The sequence below is a fragment of the Anguilla anguilla genome, chromosome 4 (assembly GCF_013347855.1).
Source record: "Anguilla anguilla isolate fAngAng1 chromosome 4, fAngAng1.pri, whole genome shotgun sequence".
Classification (NCBI taxonomy): domain Eukaryota; kingdom Metazoa; phylum Chordata; class Actinopteri; order Anguilliformes; family Anguillidae; genus Anguilla; species Anguilla anguilla.
Window position 1 is genome coordinate 66,821,696 of NC_049204.1, and position 21,297 is coordinate 66,842,992.

Here is a 21,297-nt window from a genome sequence, read left to right on the forward strand (position 1 = left end):
TATCCCAGAGTTCTACTATAATTTCTGCTTTAGCCACAGGAGACATGTTTCCGCTCAAGGTGAACTTTTTACTTTGGTAGCTGATTTCTGAACCAGTTGCCTTTCCCCTTCTGAAAGATTTCTCTTTCTCATGATACATGCAATTGTATAGAGCGTGATCACAGGCTTGAGTAGCTTCGAACAAACCGAGAGCAAACCAGTTCTCATAGAGATTGTAGTCGAAAGGCACAGAGAACATGATGGCCAGACGCTCGACTGCTTTCTTCTTCCGGTCTTCGGTGATGTCATAGGTCAGGACCCCAACAGCACCACTTGCAGTTCCCTTTGTTTGTCCGAAAGAACACTTCTCTGTAATCTTCTTTTCTACTGTAGGTTTTGGGGAGGTATAGCAGTATCCACTGTAGGTGTAAACCCTAAGAAAATAGAATTGACATTACATCTTGAACAGGAATAATTAAGGACGAACTTAAATATCTTTCTGTGTTATATCTAAAATGCACCCTTTGACAAGTAGCTGGAGGGAGAGAGTTGCAGTAGTCAGGGAAGCATTCTTACTAAAGAAAATCAAAAAATAACTTGTCCACAAGCATTGATTTTTCCTGCCATCATAGTGTAGGACTAGGGAACAATACACCAATTATACTGTACCCCTACAACATGCCAGTCAAACATGCCCAAACAGAAAATGAACTAAACACACTTTTTCCTAAATGCTATTTTTGATGAGTCTTTGTTCAATTATAATAAACTCACTGTGGATTTATCAGGATGTAAGATGAGCTGTTGGTGAGATTTATGATCACACTTCTCAGGCACATATTGACAGGATCCTGAATGACTGAATTCACCAGATCAGCACCAGAAACGGCAGCCGATGCCACTCCTGCAATAGCTCCGATTAATTTCGCCATGGCTGAGGTCCAGAGAGCAGAGGATTCTGAGGCAGCCCACGACCGCTGAGTCTGTAACAACAAGAGAAATACCGGACTATTAGAATCAATGCATCACGACACCAGAAAGGGCATATTCTACTGAACCCAAGGATTACAGATCCATTAGCTTGCCTCGCATCTCTTGTAAAATGTACATGCATTTACAAGGTGTTTTTAATGTATTTATCGATGCATATCATTTTTCACTTGCTGTTGAATCCAGGAGGATGGACATCCTGCTGCGATTGATAGCTGTGCTCTCTAAAAACGTATTTTCTCACTGTTTTAATAAACAAAATGTCCACCACTGTCACTCAAAGCCAAACCTGCCATGTGTCCCTGTAGCAGCGCTCACTGCCTCAGTCTGGACACTCAGAGGACTGAGGGGCATGCGGGATTAACAGGGGCTTCCCACGGCTTTCCCACGGCCTTCCTCAGGCTGAACATGGTCTAAACATGGCAGCACCGTACGCACGGTGTCACAGTAAACATGGCAGCACCGTACGCACGGTGTCACAGTAACCATGGCAGCACTGTACGCACGGTGTCACAGTAACCATGGCAGCACCGTACGCACGGTGTCACAGTAACCATGGTAACACTGTAACCATGGCAGCACCGTACACACGATGTCACAGTAACCATGGTAACACAGTAACCATGGCAGCACCGTATGCACGGAGTCACAGTAACCATGGTAACACAGTAACCATGGCAGCACTGTACGCACGGTGTCACAATAACCATGGTAACACAGTAACCATGGCAGCACCGTACGCACAGTGACACAGTAACCATGGTAACACTGTAACCATGGCAGCACTGTACGCACGGTGTCACAGTAACCATGGCAGCACTGTACGCATGGTGTCACAGTAACCATGGCAGCACTGTACGCACGGTGTCACAGTAACCATGACAGCACCGTACGCATGGTGTCACAGTAACCATGGCAGCACTGTACGCACGGTGTCACAGTAACCATGGTAACACAGTAACCATGGCAGCACCGTACACACGGTGTCACAGTAACCATGGCAGCACCGTACGCACGGAGTCACAGTAACCATGGTAACACAGTAACAATGGCAGCAAGGTATGCACGGTGACACGGTAACCATGGTAACACAGTAATCATGGTAACCAACTGAATTTGCACAGGTTTTAGTCGGTGTCACTCAAACAGTAGGCTACCTGCCAATTTCACACAAAGGTGTTCCCACCAGGATTAAACACGTAACCCAGCTTGTGCATCATACCATACCATGGTTGCTAATTCAACTTTATTATGAGGACATTTTAGTTTGTGTGAGCGGAAATATTTTATAAACCTTTAAGCTTAAAACAGTCCCAAACTGGAATTTTGTAAAGTGCATGTCTAGCGTCCAGTTAAAATGGGTGTAGATTCCCAGTGTAGAACTACTATAGAATTTTTATTCTGAGAAAACAATTTTTCCATACAAGTGAGTTATTTGGTTTACGTTTCTCAACTTTCAGTCTCATCAGTTCCCTTGATTATGAAACACAGAATGGAAGTTGAGTAACAGAAACTCCCAATCCTGTCAATTCTCCAAAGCACCAGGAATTACAGTGGATTAAATCAGTGTTAAATAAATTATAATACGAGCTAGAAAGCTTGCATGCTAACAAATACTTTCATACTGTATATTTTGCCACTTGGAGTGTGGAAAATCCACAAAAACCCATATCAGCTAATTACAAAGCAGATAATAAAATATTTGCTACCCATCTGTGCTCTCAATGGAGGAACTAAAATAATTTCAAGTAAAATCGGGTTTACCTTAAATGCCCAGTCCAATGTGAATAAGAAATGAAAAAAATCTGTGACAAGCAGGCAGCAAAAGCTAACAGGAAAGAGGCGAGGGTCCAGCAGACCTCTTTATACTAGAAAAGTGAAACAGGGAAGTGAACGTGAGTGCAGCATCATGGTTACTCCTGATATTACTGGTGAGTGCAGCATCATGGTTACTCCTGATATTACTGGTGAGTGCAGCATCATGGTTACTCCTGATATTACTGTCATATGTTTGAAAACAGAATACCTGTATACCTTTCGGTTCCTTAAACCGCAAAAACTATAACCTATTTCCTTAGTGCTAAAGATGACAGGTTCCAGAAGAAACCTGTGGATTGAAAAAAATACACGATTTGCACTAAAGAGACAAATACATACCAGTATTTGCTGTTGGTGTAAAACCTAATAAAATGAAATAGGACAAAATAACATTAAAGAAATTATAAGCAGGTCAGACTACAAATGACTGAAGACATCTTAGCAACCCACACACAACCTCCTTACAGAAACAAACACCTGTGAACTCTACAATGACAACTTAGGCAGTCAATAATACTTTATGTACTTCATCTTTGGGGCCCATGTCCTACAGGGAGGCATGCAGCAAAAAGTAAAACACACACTCTGCACGTAGTACTAAAACACACGCTCTGCATGTAGTACTAAAACACACGCTCTGCACGTAGTACTAAAACACACGCTCTGCATGTAGTACTAAAACACACACTCTGCATGTAGTACTTCTTCATATATAAAAAAATCCCCCAGAGATGAGATGGTTGAAAACAAGACATTATAAAATAGGTCAGCATAGATAGATAAACCACAGATGTTCCGCTTATCAGCAAGAACACGACTTAGACACATGCCGTTCGTCACGTATGTCCATCTTCAGTTCATCTAACGGAACACCAAATCCATCCTCTTCCTTCTCAAGTATAGTCATATTAAACTTCCACACTTCGTGCCTAAAACTAACCACCGCTTAACTGTTATTCTAGAAGTGTACGACACTTTCCACTTTGGGGTTTGCGGTCAGTCCTCAAACGTGCAACACCTCCACATAACCAGCTCTAGCAGGCTGAGCTGACTGTTGTTCAGGGTTCTCTGTACGCATGAAGGTTCTCTTGTGGACATTATGTATGCAGACACATGCATGGCATAATTAAGCAGTCTGTGCAGAATTCCACACATTCACTGTCACACACACACACACACACACAGCCTTGGAAATGCTGTCAATTCACAAGTGGAAATGAGGACACAAAAACAGTTTCAATCATAAAAAGCGGTTTATTTATTGGCTACATTAGATGTTAACAACGACATTAACAATTATATGTTTAACATTTGCTTATTTATATGATCTTAAAAATATATTGAGTTGATTATTTGCTTGTGCTCAGATAGAATATGTTCATGTGAAGTAATTAGCCTGAAACATTTACCCAGTTTACTGACCTGTTTGTAAGCAGTATGCAGTCTGCTATGGTAAGACATTCTACCAGCTACGAATAGCAGCTCACATTGGGCCTCATTCATGAGAAATGCGTACGATTGCATTTGAACATAAACTGTGCGTAAGAACGTTTCCAGGATTTCGGCATTCATCTTTTTTTTTCTTATCTGTATTTGTTCCTGGCTGTTTCCTTTTGCTAATCACATGAAAAGAATTGCGCATAAAATTTACAAACAGTCAGCATTCATCATCTCATGCACGTGGGATATGCACAAAACAACGGTCTGCACATGTGTCATGAATCTCATATTGTTTGTTTAGGACCATTTTAAAGAACAGAAGTAAGACTAATTTAAGAAAGGTTTTGTGAATGAGCCCCAATGTTTGTTTTCAGAATTTATCAAATTGATCTCATTAGTCATTATTCGTGAGTTCTACTTTGATTTCTGCATTTCTACCACCAGACATGGTTCCTGTCAGAGTGTACCTTTTGCCTTTGTATCTCATTTCTGAACCCGATCCCATTCCTCTTTGGAATTCCGGTTTATTCTTGTGATACATGCTCTCAAATAGATCTTTATCATTTTTTTCATGAATGTCAAACAAACCCAGACTAAACAAGTTCGTATAGAAAGTATAGTTAAAAGGTACACAGAACATGATGGCCAGACGCTCGACTGCCTTCGTCTTCCGGTCTTCAGCGATGTCATAGGTCAGGACCCCAACAGCACCACATGCAGCTCCCTTTATTTTCGCAAAACTGCATGTTGTTGTGACCCCCTTTCCTACCGTGGGTTGTGGGGCACCATAGCAGTGTCCACTATCGGTGAAAACCCTAAGAAAATATAATTGACATTACATCTTGAACACAACTAATTAAGGACAAACTAAATTATCTTGCTGTGTGAGATCTCTGCCATAAACACGCTTTATCGCACAGCTCCAGGATGGGTGACACGCTTTCATTGTTTTTACATTAATGGTCTAGAACAGGGGTGCCCAAACTTTTTTGGCTTGCGATCTACTTTTTCAATAGACAGCAGAATGTGATCTACTAAGGGGGGCGGGTTGTGGGGTGGTAGTGTAACCAAAAAAATAATAATAATAAATCGTTGGACAGTGGCTGCATGCAATCTGATTAAGAACAGTAGGACAAACTAATAATTGCTGCATATACTTAATTGCATGCAATATGTATATAATTTTCAGAGGTGGGTAGTAACGCGTTATATTTAGCCTACTCCGTTACATTTACTTAAGTAACTTTTTGAATAAATTGTACTTGTAAGAGTAGTTTTAATGCAACATACTTTTCACTTTTACTCGAGTATATTTGCAAAGAAAAAATGTTACTTTTACTCCGTTATATTCGGCTACATTCCGCTCGTTACTTTTATTTTTTATCCATTTTTTACTCAATGCACGTTCTGTTTGTTTCATTCTCTCAGAGAGACTTCAGCCAAAGAGGCTGACTGGTCTTTGCTTTGGCTCTGTCACAGCCCCAAATGACTCCGTTTCACCAATCAAACGTAGCCAGTCACAGCACACAGAAGGATGCGTGGGCGACAACAATGGCTGAAACAACGGCGGGTGATTCGTTGGAGGCAGAACACCCCTGGCCTCACGTTCAAACTATGTATAGACTACCAAAAACAGTAGTTACATTATGCACTGCCTTCTTTGTCTGCCTAGAAATGTGGACATGTCTGGCTTGATTGACAATTCATTTATTCAGTAGGTGAGAGTATAAGCTTTTTAACGATGTATAACATGGAATAGCGTTTTTTAGGTCAGCCTAACCGAAATTTTTCTTATCATCGCATTCACTTATGCATTCACTCACAAAACGTGGTCAACTATTATTCGTAATTTCTTGGGAAATACTATTATTATTGAGGACTTCTGGGCATAGCTAAGCCGCATGTTTGCTGATAGACCTAGCTGAAATCGTTTTCTGGAGCAAAACAGAAGCGGATTGAACTGTATTGTTGATTTACTGTCTCTGTCTCCATCTACTGAACACAGATACGATTTCATCATTGCTATGTAAGTAGGCTATTATTGTTCAAAATACTTCGGTTTTATACGTTATTTTTGAAATTGAGTGTGTTTAAATAGGTTACTGGTATTAATGTGGATATTTCACACTGTAATGTAAGCGTTAGTTAGTAGTGTAATAGTTTTTTTGAAGCATGCAACAGCCACGACGTGAGAGCTGGAACATTGCATAGCATTGCATAGCATACATAAAGTTTGTTTACGCTAAACCGGAAGTTATGCACATATTCCGCGCAAGGCATCATGGGACTTTGGAATATTGTGGATAAGTGCATCATAAGGTACAATAATGGTGCGACAAAGCATTATGTTTAAGTTATAAAGTTTCTGTTTGAATTTGAGCAGGTTCCTCTTTGTGGTGATGATGAGTCTATTTTAATGGATAAATCCCCTGTAGCCTCATTGATATTTTTTCTGTCAACGGAGGGTTCACCCCAACAAACTGATGAGGTATATAGACTTGATACAGTACAACAGAAAGCGAAAATCCTCCTCTTCTGACGAACCTCCTGTGTATTGTTTTATTTAAAGGGATATGATTTAGGCCATATTTGAATTTGCACATGGCTATTTTATATTTTATTTATTTCTATTGGACAAGCATTTACAATTTTATATTTTGGACATTTGGATTTTTACGTTCATCTTGCTCTGCTTATTTCAACATTAAATCAGATTATATGAAGTAACTCAGTACTTGAGTAGTCTTTTCACAAGATACTTCCTTACTCTTACTCAAGTAATTATTTGGATGACTACTTTTACTTCTACTTGAGTCATTCTTATTTTAAAGTAACAATACTTTTACTTGAGTACAGTTTTTGGCTACCCACCTCTGATAATTTCATTAAGCAATTTATTTGTTTAATAAATCCAACTATTTATTTTTTGAGTCTACTTAATAATACTGCGTACAACCACTAGCCAACATTTGTGTGTGTGTGTGTGTGTGTGTGTGTGTAGTGGAGTTCTGTATAGTGTTTGGCAGAGCTACAAGCTTAACTAGCCTAGCCACTTTTTCCAGGACCATGTGTGTAGGTTCTATTTCTAAAATCAAGTAGAATTGTAGGCTAACTGTATTGGCATAAAAATAAAATTGTTAGACTAGCATCATTAGATTTTAAAAAGCATGGGTTTCTCGTGGCGTAGCCTGTAGAGCACTAACCACATGCTCATTGCGAGCCACGACATCGGCGGTCCGAATCCAACCGCTTGACATTTTCGCTCTCCCACTCTTCTCCATTCTTCCTGTCTCTCTACACTATCCTATCCAATAATGCTGAAAAGCCCATAAAAATATATATTTTTAAAAAGATTTTAAAAAGCATTGTCCATCGGATATTGAAAGCAAAACCGGACGGAGTGTGGCACAATGGGTAAGGAACTGGGCTTGTAACCGAAAGGTCGCCGGTTCGATTCCCGGGTAAGGACACTGCCGTTGTACCCTTGAGCAAGGTACTTAACCTGCATTGCTTCAGTATATATATCCAGCTGTATAAATGGATACAATGTAAAATGCTATGTAAAAAGTTGTGTAAGTCGCTCTGGATAAGAGCGTCTGCTAAATGCCTGTAATGTAATGTAATGTAACCTAAAATGGACCAGGTTGTTTCACCATCATGATTGCCCTGCACCAATTGCATTGGCAAAGTTTGTTACTATCACGTAAAAATATAAGTCAAATTATATGTATAGAATTATGTATAGAAACCTGTATTGGCATAAAAGTAAAATCATTAGACCAATATCTGGACAAAATCCCAGCTTTTAGATTTACACCATTATCTGTTCGATATTTAAAGTGAAATTCCCCGCCTAAAATAGACCCAATTTATCGTGTCACCACAACTGCTCTGCCCCACATAAAATGCAACTAATCGTGTAGCTATCGTGTAATATTGACATATACATGACCATACCATGAATGAATGGACACGATAATGTAACAAATGTCTCAACAGCAGCAGATTGGCCATTAAATGTCACGATCTACCAGCATGGCCTCTGCAATCGACTGGCCGATCGATGTATTGGACGCCCCTGCTTTAGGACATATACAATACATTAATTGAAAAATACACCAGTTGGACTGCCAGTCAAAAATGACCAAACATCAAATGAACTAAACAACACTTTTCCCTAAATGTCATTTTTAATGGCAAATCATAGTTTTGATTCCAGTGTCAAATCTAATGAACTCACTGTGGATTTATCAAGATGTTAGTTGAGAAGTTAGATAGTTCAATGGAAACACTTCTACTTGCGGAGGTGAGTGACTTCTGATCTACAGCTACTTTTTCCGCCATGGCTGAGATCCTGAGAGCAGAGGATTCTGAGGCAGTGCACAACCGCTCTCAATGTCTACAACAACAAGAGAAATACCTGACTATTAGAATCAATGCATCGTGACACCTGTGTGGGAAAAGGCATTCTACTGAGCCCAGATACTACAGACCCATTAGCTTGCTTCACATGCCTTGTAACATGTTTTTACAAAATGTGTGTAATGTATTTATTATTTAATATTATACCCTGCTGTTGAATCTGGAAGAATGGACAACCTCCTCAAAAAAAATTTGTATCCTCTTTTTACTTACTTTCTCACTGTTTTAATAGGCAAAACACACAGTATTTTCTGAAACATTTTATAAACATTTAAGCAAACAATCCCAAACTTGCATGTTGTAAAGCACTTGTTTAGCCTTTCTTAATTTGCAGTCTGTTCAATTCTCTTGAATATGAAACAGAACTGAAGATGATTAATAATGCAGCAGTCCCCAATTCTGATAATAATAATAATAATAATATATTTTATTTGCAGAGCTCCTTTCGTACAGAATGAAACAATTCAAAGTGCTTCACAGTGGAATAAAATAGATGACACAATAAAAATAATAAAATACACAGAGGCAGCAAATACATGGATAAAATAATAAAAATGAAAGATAATAAATTCAGCAATAATTACAATTAAAAGCCATCTTAAAGATAAATTTTCAGCTGAGATTTAAATTTACAATGGATGGAGCTTGTCTTATTTCTTGTGGTAAATTGTCCCATAATTTTGGCACATACCCAGAAAAGCATGCTTCACCACTGTGTGTGTAACTCACCTTTGACCACCACGTGAAGTTGAACTAGCGCCCTGTAGCACAGGAAGGTGTCTCCATAGCACCCAGAATTAGAGAGGAAAAAATTATCGTTAACTACAACAATAGGACAATAGTAGCAAGCTGGCTTGCTCACTAACAAATAAAAAAAAAGTTTATTTTGCTCCTGTGAGTGAGGAAAAACCACAAAAAATGGCTAAATATAAAAAATATATAATTGGCTAGCCGTGCTGTAAACTGAGGACAAATTTCTTTTCTAGCAAAGTCGGTTGTACCTTTTGATAATCCAGAATTAGAATGCTCAGTCCCGTATGATTAAGAAATGAATACTTCTGACATACAGGCAGCAAAACTAAACTGGAAACAAAAGCCCAACATCCCTCTTTGCTTTAAGAAAGGGAGATGACCAGCATCAGCCTAACATTATCATTTTCCAAATGTTCCTGATGTTTCACCAACCATTTGAAAGCTAAATACTTTTTGGTTTCTTAAATGACAAAATATATATGCTGTCTCTTTTGTGTTGAAGATGGCAGTGTCCAGTAGGAACCTGTGGGATGAAAAAACCAGGAACAAATACATACCAGTATTCGCTGTAGGAGTAAACCCTAATAAAATTAAATAGGAAAAAATAACATAAAGGTTAAACAATAATAAGAGACAAGTCAGAATACACAAGTCTCCTTTCAGATATATGCACTCACCTACCTGTGCACTGTGCCCTCTGTAATGACAATTTAGGCAGTTGATGAAACTTTATATACTTTTGTGGCGGCCTAGAAAAACTCCTGTTCTGAGAGCTGGCACACGTACCTGGGTTGGGCTCTACTCATAGAGTATGCCCTTATCTACACAGTATGCCCACTCAATCACACTTAGATGGTACTTTGCCCCCTACATTGATAGGAACAGTCATTATACTCATAAACAAGGCACCAGTGTACTCAAAAAGAAACTAAACCTTTGAAGCAAAACTATTCTTTTGAACAATTCAGTGTGAACAGTAAGGGCTCAAAGATGCTTTAAATGGCTCAAAAACAACTCATTTAGATGTGAGTGAATGATGCTAACAAGGATTTTTGTGATGTACAGGGAAATGTTATCAGACCAACTTCATTTCATGAAGATGTGCAAATGTTGTGTCATGTTGTTTAAAGTCAATACAAATAAAATAGATTTCAATTTATGGTAATTACCTGTGTGTAGGCACGTGTAATGTGTTATAAATATGAATTCATATTTTTTTAGATGAATTTCTGATTTTTTTTTTTTTTTTTTTTTTTTGCTACATGAAAGCTTTGCCTGGAAAGAAGAACCCAAGATTTATTTTTAATTTATACTGTAAACAAAAGAAAATTGATTCTAACCCTAAACCTAACCACAATATCTAGAATATCAATATCACCCACAAAATTACTGTAGTAATAACTTCATGAACTTTTAAAATGAGAAACGATTAGAGACGGGATCTCCCTGATGTCTTCCTCTCCTGGCATCACGTGCCTAAAAGCCTGTGAGAAGGCCAGCAATGAGGTACTACATTAAAGCACTGAGCACTACACTGTTTTATTCCTACTGAAGCAGACTGAGCTGATCAAAGGGGTTATGACCTCAGAACCAACTACACGCCTGCCTCAACCAACCCCAACCAAAATGGTTAAAAACCTTCTCCTTGTGCTAGGCCAGAACTCATTAACACATCCCTGTCAACAGGATATGTGTCAGAGTCCTTAAACATGGCAGTAATTTTCCCAAAACCTAAGAAACCTCATCTCTATCTAACAAACTTTTTACCAATCTCTAACCTCTTTTCTCTCTAAAGTACCAGTGAATGTCTCAGTGCCTATTTTAATTAAGACCATACACATGGGACTTTCCAGTCAGGATTTAGATCAACACATAGAACTGAAAGTGAAACTTCCAGAACTCAAAAACAAATCCCTGTCAACAGGATGAGTCAGAGTCTGGATATGAGTCAGATGGGTGTTAGCAAAAGAAGGAATGTGAATTCCTCAGCTGGTAAATAGGGAACATGAATCTCTAATAATATTTATGCAAATAAGTAATAGTAATATAAACTTCATAATAAGTAGGCAAAAAGGTACATTAAATAATAATAAATAAATGGGTGGGAAATCCTCCGTTACTGTTCCTTCGAAAGGGAAAGCAGTGCAGGATATGTAGGTTATACTTATTCCTCTGAATCATGTCGGCAGAAAAGGAATTCCTATTTGCACAATAATTCATAAAAAGTCGCTATTCCCTGAAGATGGATCCTCTAATATTCAAAAATTAGTGCATTTGCAGGGTAACCCGCGAGAAAAAAAAGACACCAACACCCTAGGTGTCAGTTTTTTTCCCCAAAAGTAGAACCCAGATGTACAGAGACTGAGTCTAGGTAAGTGAAGCGAAGCAGTAGTTTTACTTTCACTTTGAAAGAATAAAACAACAAACAGGCACAAATCACAAGAACATATGCAGGAGTAATTTACTGGAGACCATGGCTTGAAAGCAAAAACAAAGACCAAACAAACAATTATTAAAACCCAGAAACGCTGAACTAAACGAAGGCACAAGTGCAAATAGGAACCAGACGCAATAGTACAATCATAACTCAACGAGGCAATACGGACAGAAACGGCACGGATACAAAGAAAGAACATTACAATGGCGCCCTCTGGTGGGCTGTAGGCAAAGCTGTGGCATTTGGTACAATGGAAATAATACATGTAATAATGGGAAAGCATAAGAGGGAATTAGAACAAGATAAGCAGCAGCATAAGGTAGCTTCCAAATGAGCTGCTTGCCCCCTAAATGAGCTACTACTCTGTGTTCACCTTTACGCGAATAAAGAAGAAATAACTGAAAAATGAAACCTCGAGTTAGGATAAATGGGAATCAAAGCCAGTTTTTCCATCCAGATGATTCTGTACTTCCAACTTTCTGGCAACAGTTTCGGGAAGGCCCTTACCTGTTTCAGCATGACAATGCCCCCAGGCACACAGAGAGGTCCATATAGAAATGGTTTGGTCAAGATCAGTGTGGAAGAAATTAACTGGCCTGCACAGAGCCCTGACCTCAACCCCATCCTACACCTTTGTGATCAATTGGAAAGCCAACTGTGGGCCAGGCCAAATCACCCAATCAGTGCCCGACTATCACGCGTGCACACACACACACACACACACACACACACACACAGAGACACAAACACAGTTTTGGAAATGCTCTTAATTGTCAGTGGAATTGAAGACATAAAAACAGTTGAAAAGCTGTTTAATCATTGGCTACATCAGCTGTTTACAATAACATTAAGAATTCTATGAAAAATTTGTTTATATGATCTTAAAATATTAAAATATATTTAATTGATAATATTCTCATAGACAGAATATCTTCATATTAAGGTAATTGATTTGTAACATTTAGCCAGCTTACTGAACTGGTTGTAGATAGTATGGAATGGTAAGGTATGAAATTATGTTTTTCAAATATGTAAAGTAGCTCACATTGTTTAATCTAATTAATCAAATTAGTCTTTATCCCAGAGTTCTACTTTAATTTCTGCTTTAGCCGCAGGAGACATGGTTCCTAACAAGATGAACTCTTCGTCTTTTTGGAAGCTGATTTCTGAACCAGATGCCTTCTCCCGTTTGAAAGATCCTTCATTATTATACATGAGATTATACAGATAAGAATCACATGCTTGAGCAGTGTCAAACAAACCCACAGCAAACCAGTTTTCAAAGGAAGCATAGTCAAAAGGTACAGAGAACATGATGGCCAGACGCTTGACTGCCTTCGTCTTCCGGTCTTCAGTGATGTCATAGGTCAGGACCCCAACAGCACCACATGCAGCTCCTTTCGTATTTTCAAAACCGCATGTTTCTGTGACCCCCTGTCCCACTGTGGGTTGTGGGGGGTCACAGCAGTAACCGCTGTTGGTGTAAACCCTAAGGAAATGAAATTGACAGTTGTCAGATGCCCCGGGAGGGAGAGAATTTCTGATTCAGCAAGTCCCTGTTTTCACCAACGTTTTATTTGCCGAGAGAGTTCATTAAAAAACAAATACAATAAAGTCTTCACCTGTCCCCTTCATGGATTCCAGTCACAAATAATGAACTAAGATAATAACTGCAAAATAAACCAAACATAGCGAAAACTTTTCAGCTGTCCAGCTGCTCAGTTTTTCAGCATGCTTCTCTGTCTCACCATGGAGAGAGAGCAGACCTTTAAGACCTGGGCTGATCTGCCAACGCAACCCAGGTGTGTGTGCCCACTCAGCCAGTAGAGCCCGACCCAGGTGTGTGTGCCCACTCAACCAGTAGAGCCCAACCCAGGTGTGTGTGCCCACTCAACCAGTAGAGCCCAACCCAGGTGTGTGTGCCCACGCAACCAGTAGAGCCCAACCCAGGTGTGTGTGCCCACTCAACCAGCAGAGCCCAACCCAGGTGTGTGTGCCCACTCAACCAGCAGAGCCCAACCCAGGTGTGTGTGACCACTCATTGAGTAGGTGTGGCTCCAGGCTGTCTGTCTGCCAGACCAAGTCCCACCACAACAATAACTCAGGGCAATAATTAATAATTCATAATTAAGGGCAAACCTAAATTTTTTTCCACGTTAAAACTTTAATGTTAACGCTCCTCATAAAATGCACCCTTATTTGACAAATGGCTAAAGAGAGAGAATCTCCAGTAAGGGAGGCATTCACACAAAAGAAAATCCAAATTAACTTAATTGTTCTTACTATAGTAGTGTAGGACTTGGGGGAGTGGATACACCAATTGGATTGTAGCCCTACAACATGCCAGTCACCAAATGCCCAAACATCAAATGAACAATCACTGTTTCCTAAATGTTCTTTAGATAACAGGTCAGACCATTGTGTCTATTTTCATTTATAATGAATTATAATGAACTCACTGTGGATTTATGAGGAGTTTTGATTCGCAGTTGTTGGTTAGATGAATGGAGACACTTCTACTGCTTGCGTTGATGGACTCCTGAACGATGTCGTTTAGCAGAGAAACTCCAGAAATGGCAGCTGATGCCACACCTGCAGCATCATTCGACATGGCTGAGATCCAGAGAGAAGAGGATTCTGAGGCAGTGCACGACCGTTGACAAAGTCTGTAACAACAAGAGAAATACCTGCCTATTCGAATCAATGCATTATGACACCAGTGTGCGAAAGGGTGTTCTACTGACCCCAGGAACTACAGGCCCATTAGCCTGCCTCACACTTCTTGTAAAATGTATACGTTTTTACGAAATGTAATGTATTTATACATTGAGGCTCTTAGCACGCTCACTTTATCCATATGCGCAGTGATTTCTTCCTCCAAGTCCAGCTTCTCTTTTCTTTTCCGGAGATGTTCCTCTTGCTCTTCCAGTGCATGTTTGTCCTTTAATGATTTTTGATGAGCCACCAGAGCAGCCAGATCAGCTTCTGCCTTAATGCGTGCAGAGGAGGTAGTTGATGCAGAAGATTTTCTTCCTGTAGCAGAGTTGTGTGTGCCGGACCTTCTGCTTTTGACACACTGTCACTAGGTTTCGCATCATCATCTTGTATGTCATATGTTATAACTGGAGTCATAGTACGCGTTGGCACTTGAGGCACATCATCGGACTGAATGTGGGGTATGCCTTCATTTATTGCAACAGAATCAGATTGAACATGGCCAATGTAAAATGATTTCTCAGTTTCAGTCAACCATGGTTTCACATCCTCTTTGAATGCACTGCTGTATTTTTCAATGCTTGTGAACCATTCTTTTTGTCTTTCCTCTTCATCCTCAGGAATTAAAGTAAGCACTGAATCGTGTAACTTAGTGGCAGCTTCACAAAGTTGGATTAAATTCTCCAATTGAGATTGCACCTGTGGGGCATTTTCCTTCTTTCTCATGAGACCCTTGATTGCCGGTATTAAACCTTTAATCTTGTCTACATTTGTTTTACGTTCCTTTTGAAGAGTTTCAATTTTATTCGCCAAAGCCTTGGCAGTGAGTTTAACTTCTCTTTTGCCCTCTTCCCTTTCAGAGCCATTGACGTCAAGACAAGTGTTTGATTCACTCATGTTGCCTTTTCTCAATACAACGCACAATCACTTGTTTGTGCACCCACAGCACGTCCACAAAACCGACGGCACTCGATTCAATACGCATAAACCACTGGCGTACCCTCAACGCTCAATAAACCAAATGAACAGCATTCGTTGAAATTCCCACAACGGCACAATATTATTTCAGCATTCACAAACTTATCCCACATCACAGACCAGAGCTCTGGGTACCTCAATCAACAGAACGAGAAAGCACCGTACAAACACTGCACAATCGCGCAAACGTCCCCAATGGACAAGCAGCAATGAATCGCTCAAACTGTGTTCAAATATCGACAAATACACAGCATGAACAAACACAAAGCTGGTAAGCCTACGCGTTTCAGCTGCTGCGTGTTGCCTGACGTGCTCTCTCTGTGTTGCAATGGTAGAGACAGCCGTGGCTTTGTTGTGCGTTCCGTGAATCTGATCCGTGTTGTACGCCCGATCCTTTTCTTTATCCGTGCGAACTTCCTCTCATCCAAAATGTGAAGCGTTGTGGTGATTATCCGATGAATCCACCAAAGACTCTTGCCATAAACTGCTGTTTGTAAGGCATAATTTCTTTTGTTGACTAAAATGTGGCGACTACTTAAAACAAACTTAAGTCGCTGAGAGGCTAAGTGAAGGAGTATAGCATGTATGACACGCAAAATTCAGAGACTGAGCAAAAACGTTTATTACATTAGCAAATAAATCTCAATTGTACCATATAGCGATAGCGGTAAACAAAAGAGTACTTGATCCTCACCCCGCCCCCCCCCCCCCCTAAGTCTTCATGCCGGTGAACAGGTGACCATATAATTTGCCTTACCGCCACCCATACCCACGTGACAAAACTACCATAACACCCAGTGGCGGTGCGCAACACAAAATACGATAGAAAAGGAGACCAAAATATTTACATCGCTCTTTCACAAAAATAACCATGAATAAAAGCTCTTAAAACATACACCGTCTTATAACGAAAATTATCTTCACAGAAATATTGGAATCAGAGTAAGCGAATGTATACAGATGCCATAAAACAGCATGTATTTTTTCATCTAGGCTTCATACGCTACCGACTGGTAGCTAAGCTAACAGATTTGCTTCATGCCAGGGGTCATCAACGTGTCCGTACAAGGACAAACGTGTCCGTGGCACACAAAAAAAAAACTGATTGGGAAAAAAAGTTTTTTTTTTTCCCCCCCATGATAATATACGTTGCAATCATTTTCTTGTCAAAATTTTGACAATCTAATGTTTTCTGAGAATAATAAATTAATTAATTAAAACTTGACCACTTCAAGTTTTGTATGTCCGTGGCAAAAATCGCATTTTGACCAAAAAGTCCGTCACAAGCCAACGCGGTGATGACCCCTGCTCCATGCTGAGAAAACAGCAACTCTAACAATGTACAAATGAACAATATTTACGTTCCACAATCACAACAGATGAATAAAGACTTACGAGATATCAGAAAAACTTACGGATATGGAAAATGTTCTACCGCAGGGCACAGGAAATGTGAGCAACCCACAAGCGCCGGCCGTACGCTCCCCTAGTAAAACAGAAGTGAAACCACTGAACTCCAGACTAAAGCCGCATCTCCTCTCTAGATGTCAGTATTAGACTGAAGAATGTGAAATAGCTTAATTTATGTCTTAGGACATGGCATACAGAGGCCATGACACCAGGGCATACAGGTCTGCTCACGGTGAGGAGCTGAGACTGGGAACCCACGCAGAGAGAGAGAGAGAGGGTCTGAGAAAGCAGAGCACAAGCGGACCCAGCTGAGCGGCTGTTCAGTAATAATGCCTTGGGTTCTGTTGTTTTTTCCTCAGGATTAGAGGATTGGAGCAACACAACAACATTGTTCCATGAAAGATGACGCAGCAAACTGAAAATGTTGATAAAATTTAATGGCAACATGTTGAACCTTTTTTTCCCCTTTAATGTGCGACATTCACAGCTACCAACACTACTTTGTGCGCCCTCTGTGCACATTTCAATTATGCCAACCAACATAAGCAGTGTTTATAAACATTGTTTTAATGCACCTGATTATGAGGTGACTGAATATATAATTGAGATGACTACTGCAAATAATCAGTAATTTTTTTTTTTTTTTTTACACATGGCTTGAAATCACGGCTCTATCAACCCCTTGTACCAACAGTCCTCCAGCACAACAAAACATTTTCTAGGAGCCTTGGTCATCAGCCATATGCCTGGAGTGAGCAAAGCTCCTTCTCCTCTCAGAGCTGAGGGCAGAGTAGTCTCCAGCACAGTTCTGCTGGTGCACAATCAATGCACTTGACTCTTTGAAACCCCTCCCGCACTGGAAGCAGTGGAACAGGCAGTCCCGCGCGTGAACTCGTTCGTGTGATCTTAGGTTTCCGGAAGTTCGGAATGCCTTCCCACAGTGGGAGCAGTGGTACGGGCGCTCCCCTGTGTGTGTTTTTTGATGAACTGTCAGACTGCACAACTGAGTGAATGTCCTATCGCACTGGGAGCAGTGGTACGGGCGCTCCCCTGTATGAATGCGCTCATGTGTCGTCAGACTGCTTGGTTGACTGAAGCTCTTCCCACACTGCGAGCACTGGTATGGGTACTCTCCTGTGTGAACCCGCTGGTGTACTGTCAGATTATTCAAGTAACTAAAACCCTTCCCACACTGGGCACAGTGGTATGGGTGCTCTCCTGTGTGAATCTGCTGGTGTGACTTCAGACATTTTACCTCACGGAAGCTCTTCCCACACTGGGAGCAGTGGTATGGGCGCTCTCCTGTATGGATTCGCTGATGTATTGTCAGGAGTGATTTAGTTATGAAGCTCTTCCCACACTGGGAGCACTGATACGGGCACTCCCCTGTATGGATTCGTTGATGTACTGTCAGATAGGATTTGCTTGCAAAGCTCTTCCCACACTGGGAGCAGTGGTATGGGCGCTCTCCTGTATGGGTTCGCTCATGTACTGTCAGGAGTGATTTAGATCTGAAGCTCTTCCCACACTGGGAGCAGGTGTGGGCCCCTGGAGTGCCTGTGTGGGACTGTGTCGGGGTGGGGAGTGTTTTAGGGGGTGTGGGGTGCTGATGTGTGCTGCTGGGAGGCAGTGGGTCCTCTGCTCCGTTTCCTCCAGACCTCAGAATCCTGCTGTGCTCCTCTGGGTGAACCTTCTCAATGTGCTGGTGAAGCTTCGCTTCTTCCATGTGAATGAATGGGCACTGGGAGCAGGCAAACACCTCAGACTCTCCTGTAGAAAGAGAAGGAAGAGAGATATAATGACACTTCCAATAGACATGTGATTGAATAGTCGACCAGTAGCTATCTCTAGCAAAGCTACGCGAGATCAACAGGGCTCAGATGGAACACCAAGCAGGAAACAAAGCTTCACTTGACTTACTTTTACCAGATGAGATGAGAGAAGATCCAGGGGAGGGTACTCTGCACTGACTGGGCAGACAGGAAGTAACTAGAGATTTGGAGCCATCCTCTTCCTGTTTTCTGCAGTCTAGTATTCCTTCTTTCTTCAGCCATCTGTCAGTTTGCTTGAATTTTGAAATAATTTCATCCCCCTCTTCACCTTTCACACCATCCTCCCTCTTCACCTCCCCACTCTGCCATTCTCCACCTTCCTCCTCCTCTTCCTTTATGTTGGAGAGAATGAGTTTTTCCTCCCTGCTCATCCCATGTCCATTCTTCTCTTCTATACTCTCCTCTACATCTTCATTTTTAATCAAACTGGATCTCCACTCCACCCCTGTGTAATCTGTGCTGTCCATCACAGGCTCTGTCTTCATGTCTTCACCTGAAGAGGCGGGGCTTAGAGCTCTAAGAGTGAAGCACAGATTCTGAATGGATATTTGAGGAGTTTGGTCATGGAGCTTCTGAGGAGAGATGAGAATGTTAACAAATATTCCCCCCAGACCTGCGTCAAATACGTATTTGTTTCGGATTCAAATACGTTTCTGTGCTATACTGATCTTGGTGTAATTGAGCCTGCCATTATGAGCAGAAGGCAGGGTTTGCACCTTTTTGAGGGTATTTAATTGGTTCCAATAACAAATACGTATTTGACCCAGGTCTGATTCCCCCACATCACTGAAGTGTGAGTGTGAGAAAATAAATGGAAGCAATTATTATTATTATTAAGTTGGACTACTTCATCCATCTGGATGTTTTTAAGAGGCTACTAGAGACCTCAAAAACAGATGCAGGTAATTGTTTTACATGAATTGCAATGTACAACTTGCGGTTTTATTGACGTTCCTCTGTGTTTGGCGTTTTTCGCGTAAATTGACTGCGACAATGCGAGCATTACGGCACTGTACAGGGCATCCTAATTTATTTATTTTTGCTCGGGCGCATTCACTCACACGCCATATAATGAATGTCTATCCTGGACCCAAAACATAATGGAGTAACTAAGGCGATTTAAACACTTAACGGGAAAGCGTTGGGGGGGGGGGGGGGGGGGGGGAGGGAGAACCCCTACAATATTGATCTCCGCCCTCTTTTTTGGTGAAGAAACGTCGTTAAACCCCAGGGAGAGTGAACAACTTTAACAACGCCAAGAAGACTTTATTCCAACAACGAAAATAACATTAGACTAGTTCATAGACAATTTTGGTTTTCAGTTCGCTCGCTAGCTAACGGACGTGTTAGCAACTTCTTAGTTTATCAGGCTAATCGGAGCGTGGTTCTTACCAGGTGCCGTGCAAGGTGCCGTCTCCACTATTTATATTCAATGTACCACCGCCAACTCAATATACAGCTCGCTAGAATGAGATATCATAACCCGAACAGTTAATAGATTAGGTGAACGCGAGTCAAATGACTTCGCGTTATTATGGTTACAAAGTTAGCTAAATACGAACGGACAGCCCAAAACCGGACGTCTTATTGTTGCCACATCTGTGGGCCAGCTTCACGAAGCGGTGAGAGCGAAAAAAAGAGGTTTGCTGGCTAGTTTAGACTGCTATCCATTTCACCTAGAGCAGCCCGCTGTTTCGCAAAGCTCTCATAAACCGTTCTCAGCGGAGTCGTCGTCTTCACCTTCTTCTTTGGATTTGTTGGCAGTTCTCATACAACTTCAATGTGCGTACACCGCCACCTACTGTGTGGGCGTGTGAGGCGTCAGTGTACCAACCAGAGGTACCAACATCTGATGAAAAACCAAAAACCCGTTTTCAGTGTACAAAAATTCCAAGTTACTCACACGTACAAAGCACTGTCTACAAGTCATTAATTAAATTTCGCAAAATCTAGGTCTGCCATTAAACGTATTGATATCACAATTACGCCAAGTTACTGCACAAGAAACAATGTAGGCTAACCTCTGACAAATGACCTTTTTTGCAGAAGAAACCCTGTGAAACCCCATGGTGTTAACTTGAAAAACGCCAAGACGACTTTATTCCAACAATGAAATCTATCAGGCTGGCAAACATTCATTTCGAAATGTGGGGTTGCAGGGTAGCTACAGAAGCCTAGTTAAAAAGTTATCCGTACAGGCGGAGCAGTGAATGTAAACTGTTTTTGTGTTAAAGAGCAGTTTCTGTACGACCGGTAACTTTACCTACCGGACCAAAAAGCAACGCAGATGTTGGAGGCGTCTGTATCTGTACTAACGTTATGTATGTATGTCGTCTCGTTACCAGGTTCGCTAACGTTAAACTCGGTCAAAATGCCAAAAGCGGAACTTTCAGTGCAGGCCACAGCGTAGGCCTATTTTATTTGTTGTGATGTGTGCTTCTGGGAGGAAGTGCGTCCTCTGCTCCGTTTCCTCCAGACCTCAGAATTATGCTGTGCTCCTCTGGGTGAACCTTCTCAATGTGC

At 41.0% G+C, this 21,297-nt stretch overlaps 3 protein-coding genes and 2 long non-coding RNA genes across 10 annotated transcripts in view; 1 reads left to right on the plus strand and 4 right to left on the minus strand.

Annotated features, from left to right (window-relative positions):
• LOC118225953 (tripartite motif-containing protein 16-like) overlaps positions 1-21,297 on the plus strand; it is a 972,804-nt gene that overhangs the window by 567,174 nt on the left and 384,333 nt on the right. The window lies entirely within an intron of this gene.
• Positions 1-21,297, minus strand: part of LOC118225964 (tripartite motif-containing protein 16-like) — an 890,716-nt gene that overhangs the window by 114,186 nt on the left and 755,233 nt on the right. The window lies entirely within an intron of this gene.
• Positions 19-10,096, minus strand: LOC118226046. Of its 4 annotated transcripts, none has more exons than XR_004764939.1 (4): positions 10,084-10,096; positions 9,379-9,983; positions 754-962; positions 19-413 (listed from the first exon to the last, which is right to left on the minus strand). It is a non-coding gene; the product is annotated as an uncharacterized LOC118226046 (long non-coding RNA). The 4 variants fall into 4 exon arrangements; XR_004764938.1 differs by having other exon boundaries at positions 10,080-10,093; XR_004764937.1 differs by lacking the exon at positions 10,084-10,096 and having other exon boundaries at positions 9,379-10,054.
• LOC118226047 lies at positions 13,003-16,094 on the minus strand. Of its 3 annotated transcripts, none has more exons than XR_004764941.1 (3): positions 14,688-16,094; positions 14,299-14,505; positions 13,003-13,328 (listed from the first exon to the last, which is right to left on the minus strand). It is a non-coding gene; the product is annotated as an uncharacterized LOC118226047 (long non-coding RNA). The 3 variants fall into 3 exon arrangements; XR_004764942.1 differs by lacking the exon at positions 14,688-16,094 and adding an exon at positions 14,665-14,683; XR_004764940.1 differs by lacking the exon at positions 14,688-16,094 and having other exon boundaries at positions 14,299-14,628.
• On the minus strand, positions 17,361-19,327 carry LOC118225994 (zinc finger protein 501-like). The gene is made up of 2 exons (XM_035415196.1): positions 18,863-19,327; positions 17,361-18,712 (listed from the first exon to the last, which is right to left on the minus strand). Exons 1-2 carry the CDS (start codon positions 19,257-19,259, stop codon positions 17,661-17,663), a joined length of 1,449 nt encoding a protein of 482 aa, XP_035271087.1. The 5' UTR covers positions 19,260-19,327; the 3' UTR covers positions 17,361-17,660.

Bases quoted from the DNA above. Each gene is read 5' to 3' on its own strand.
- LOC118225994 (XM_035415196.1), bottom strand. From the start codon at position 19,259: ATGAAGACAGAGCCTGTGATGGACAGCACAGATTACACAGGGGTGGAG. The intron at 18,713-18,862 runs GTAAGTCAAGTG...CTCTTTCTACAG, and splicing joins TCTCATCTCATCTGGTAAAA to GAGAGTCTGAGGTGTTTGCC.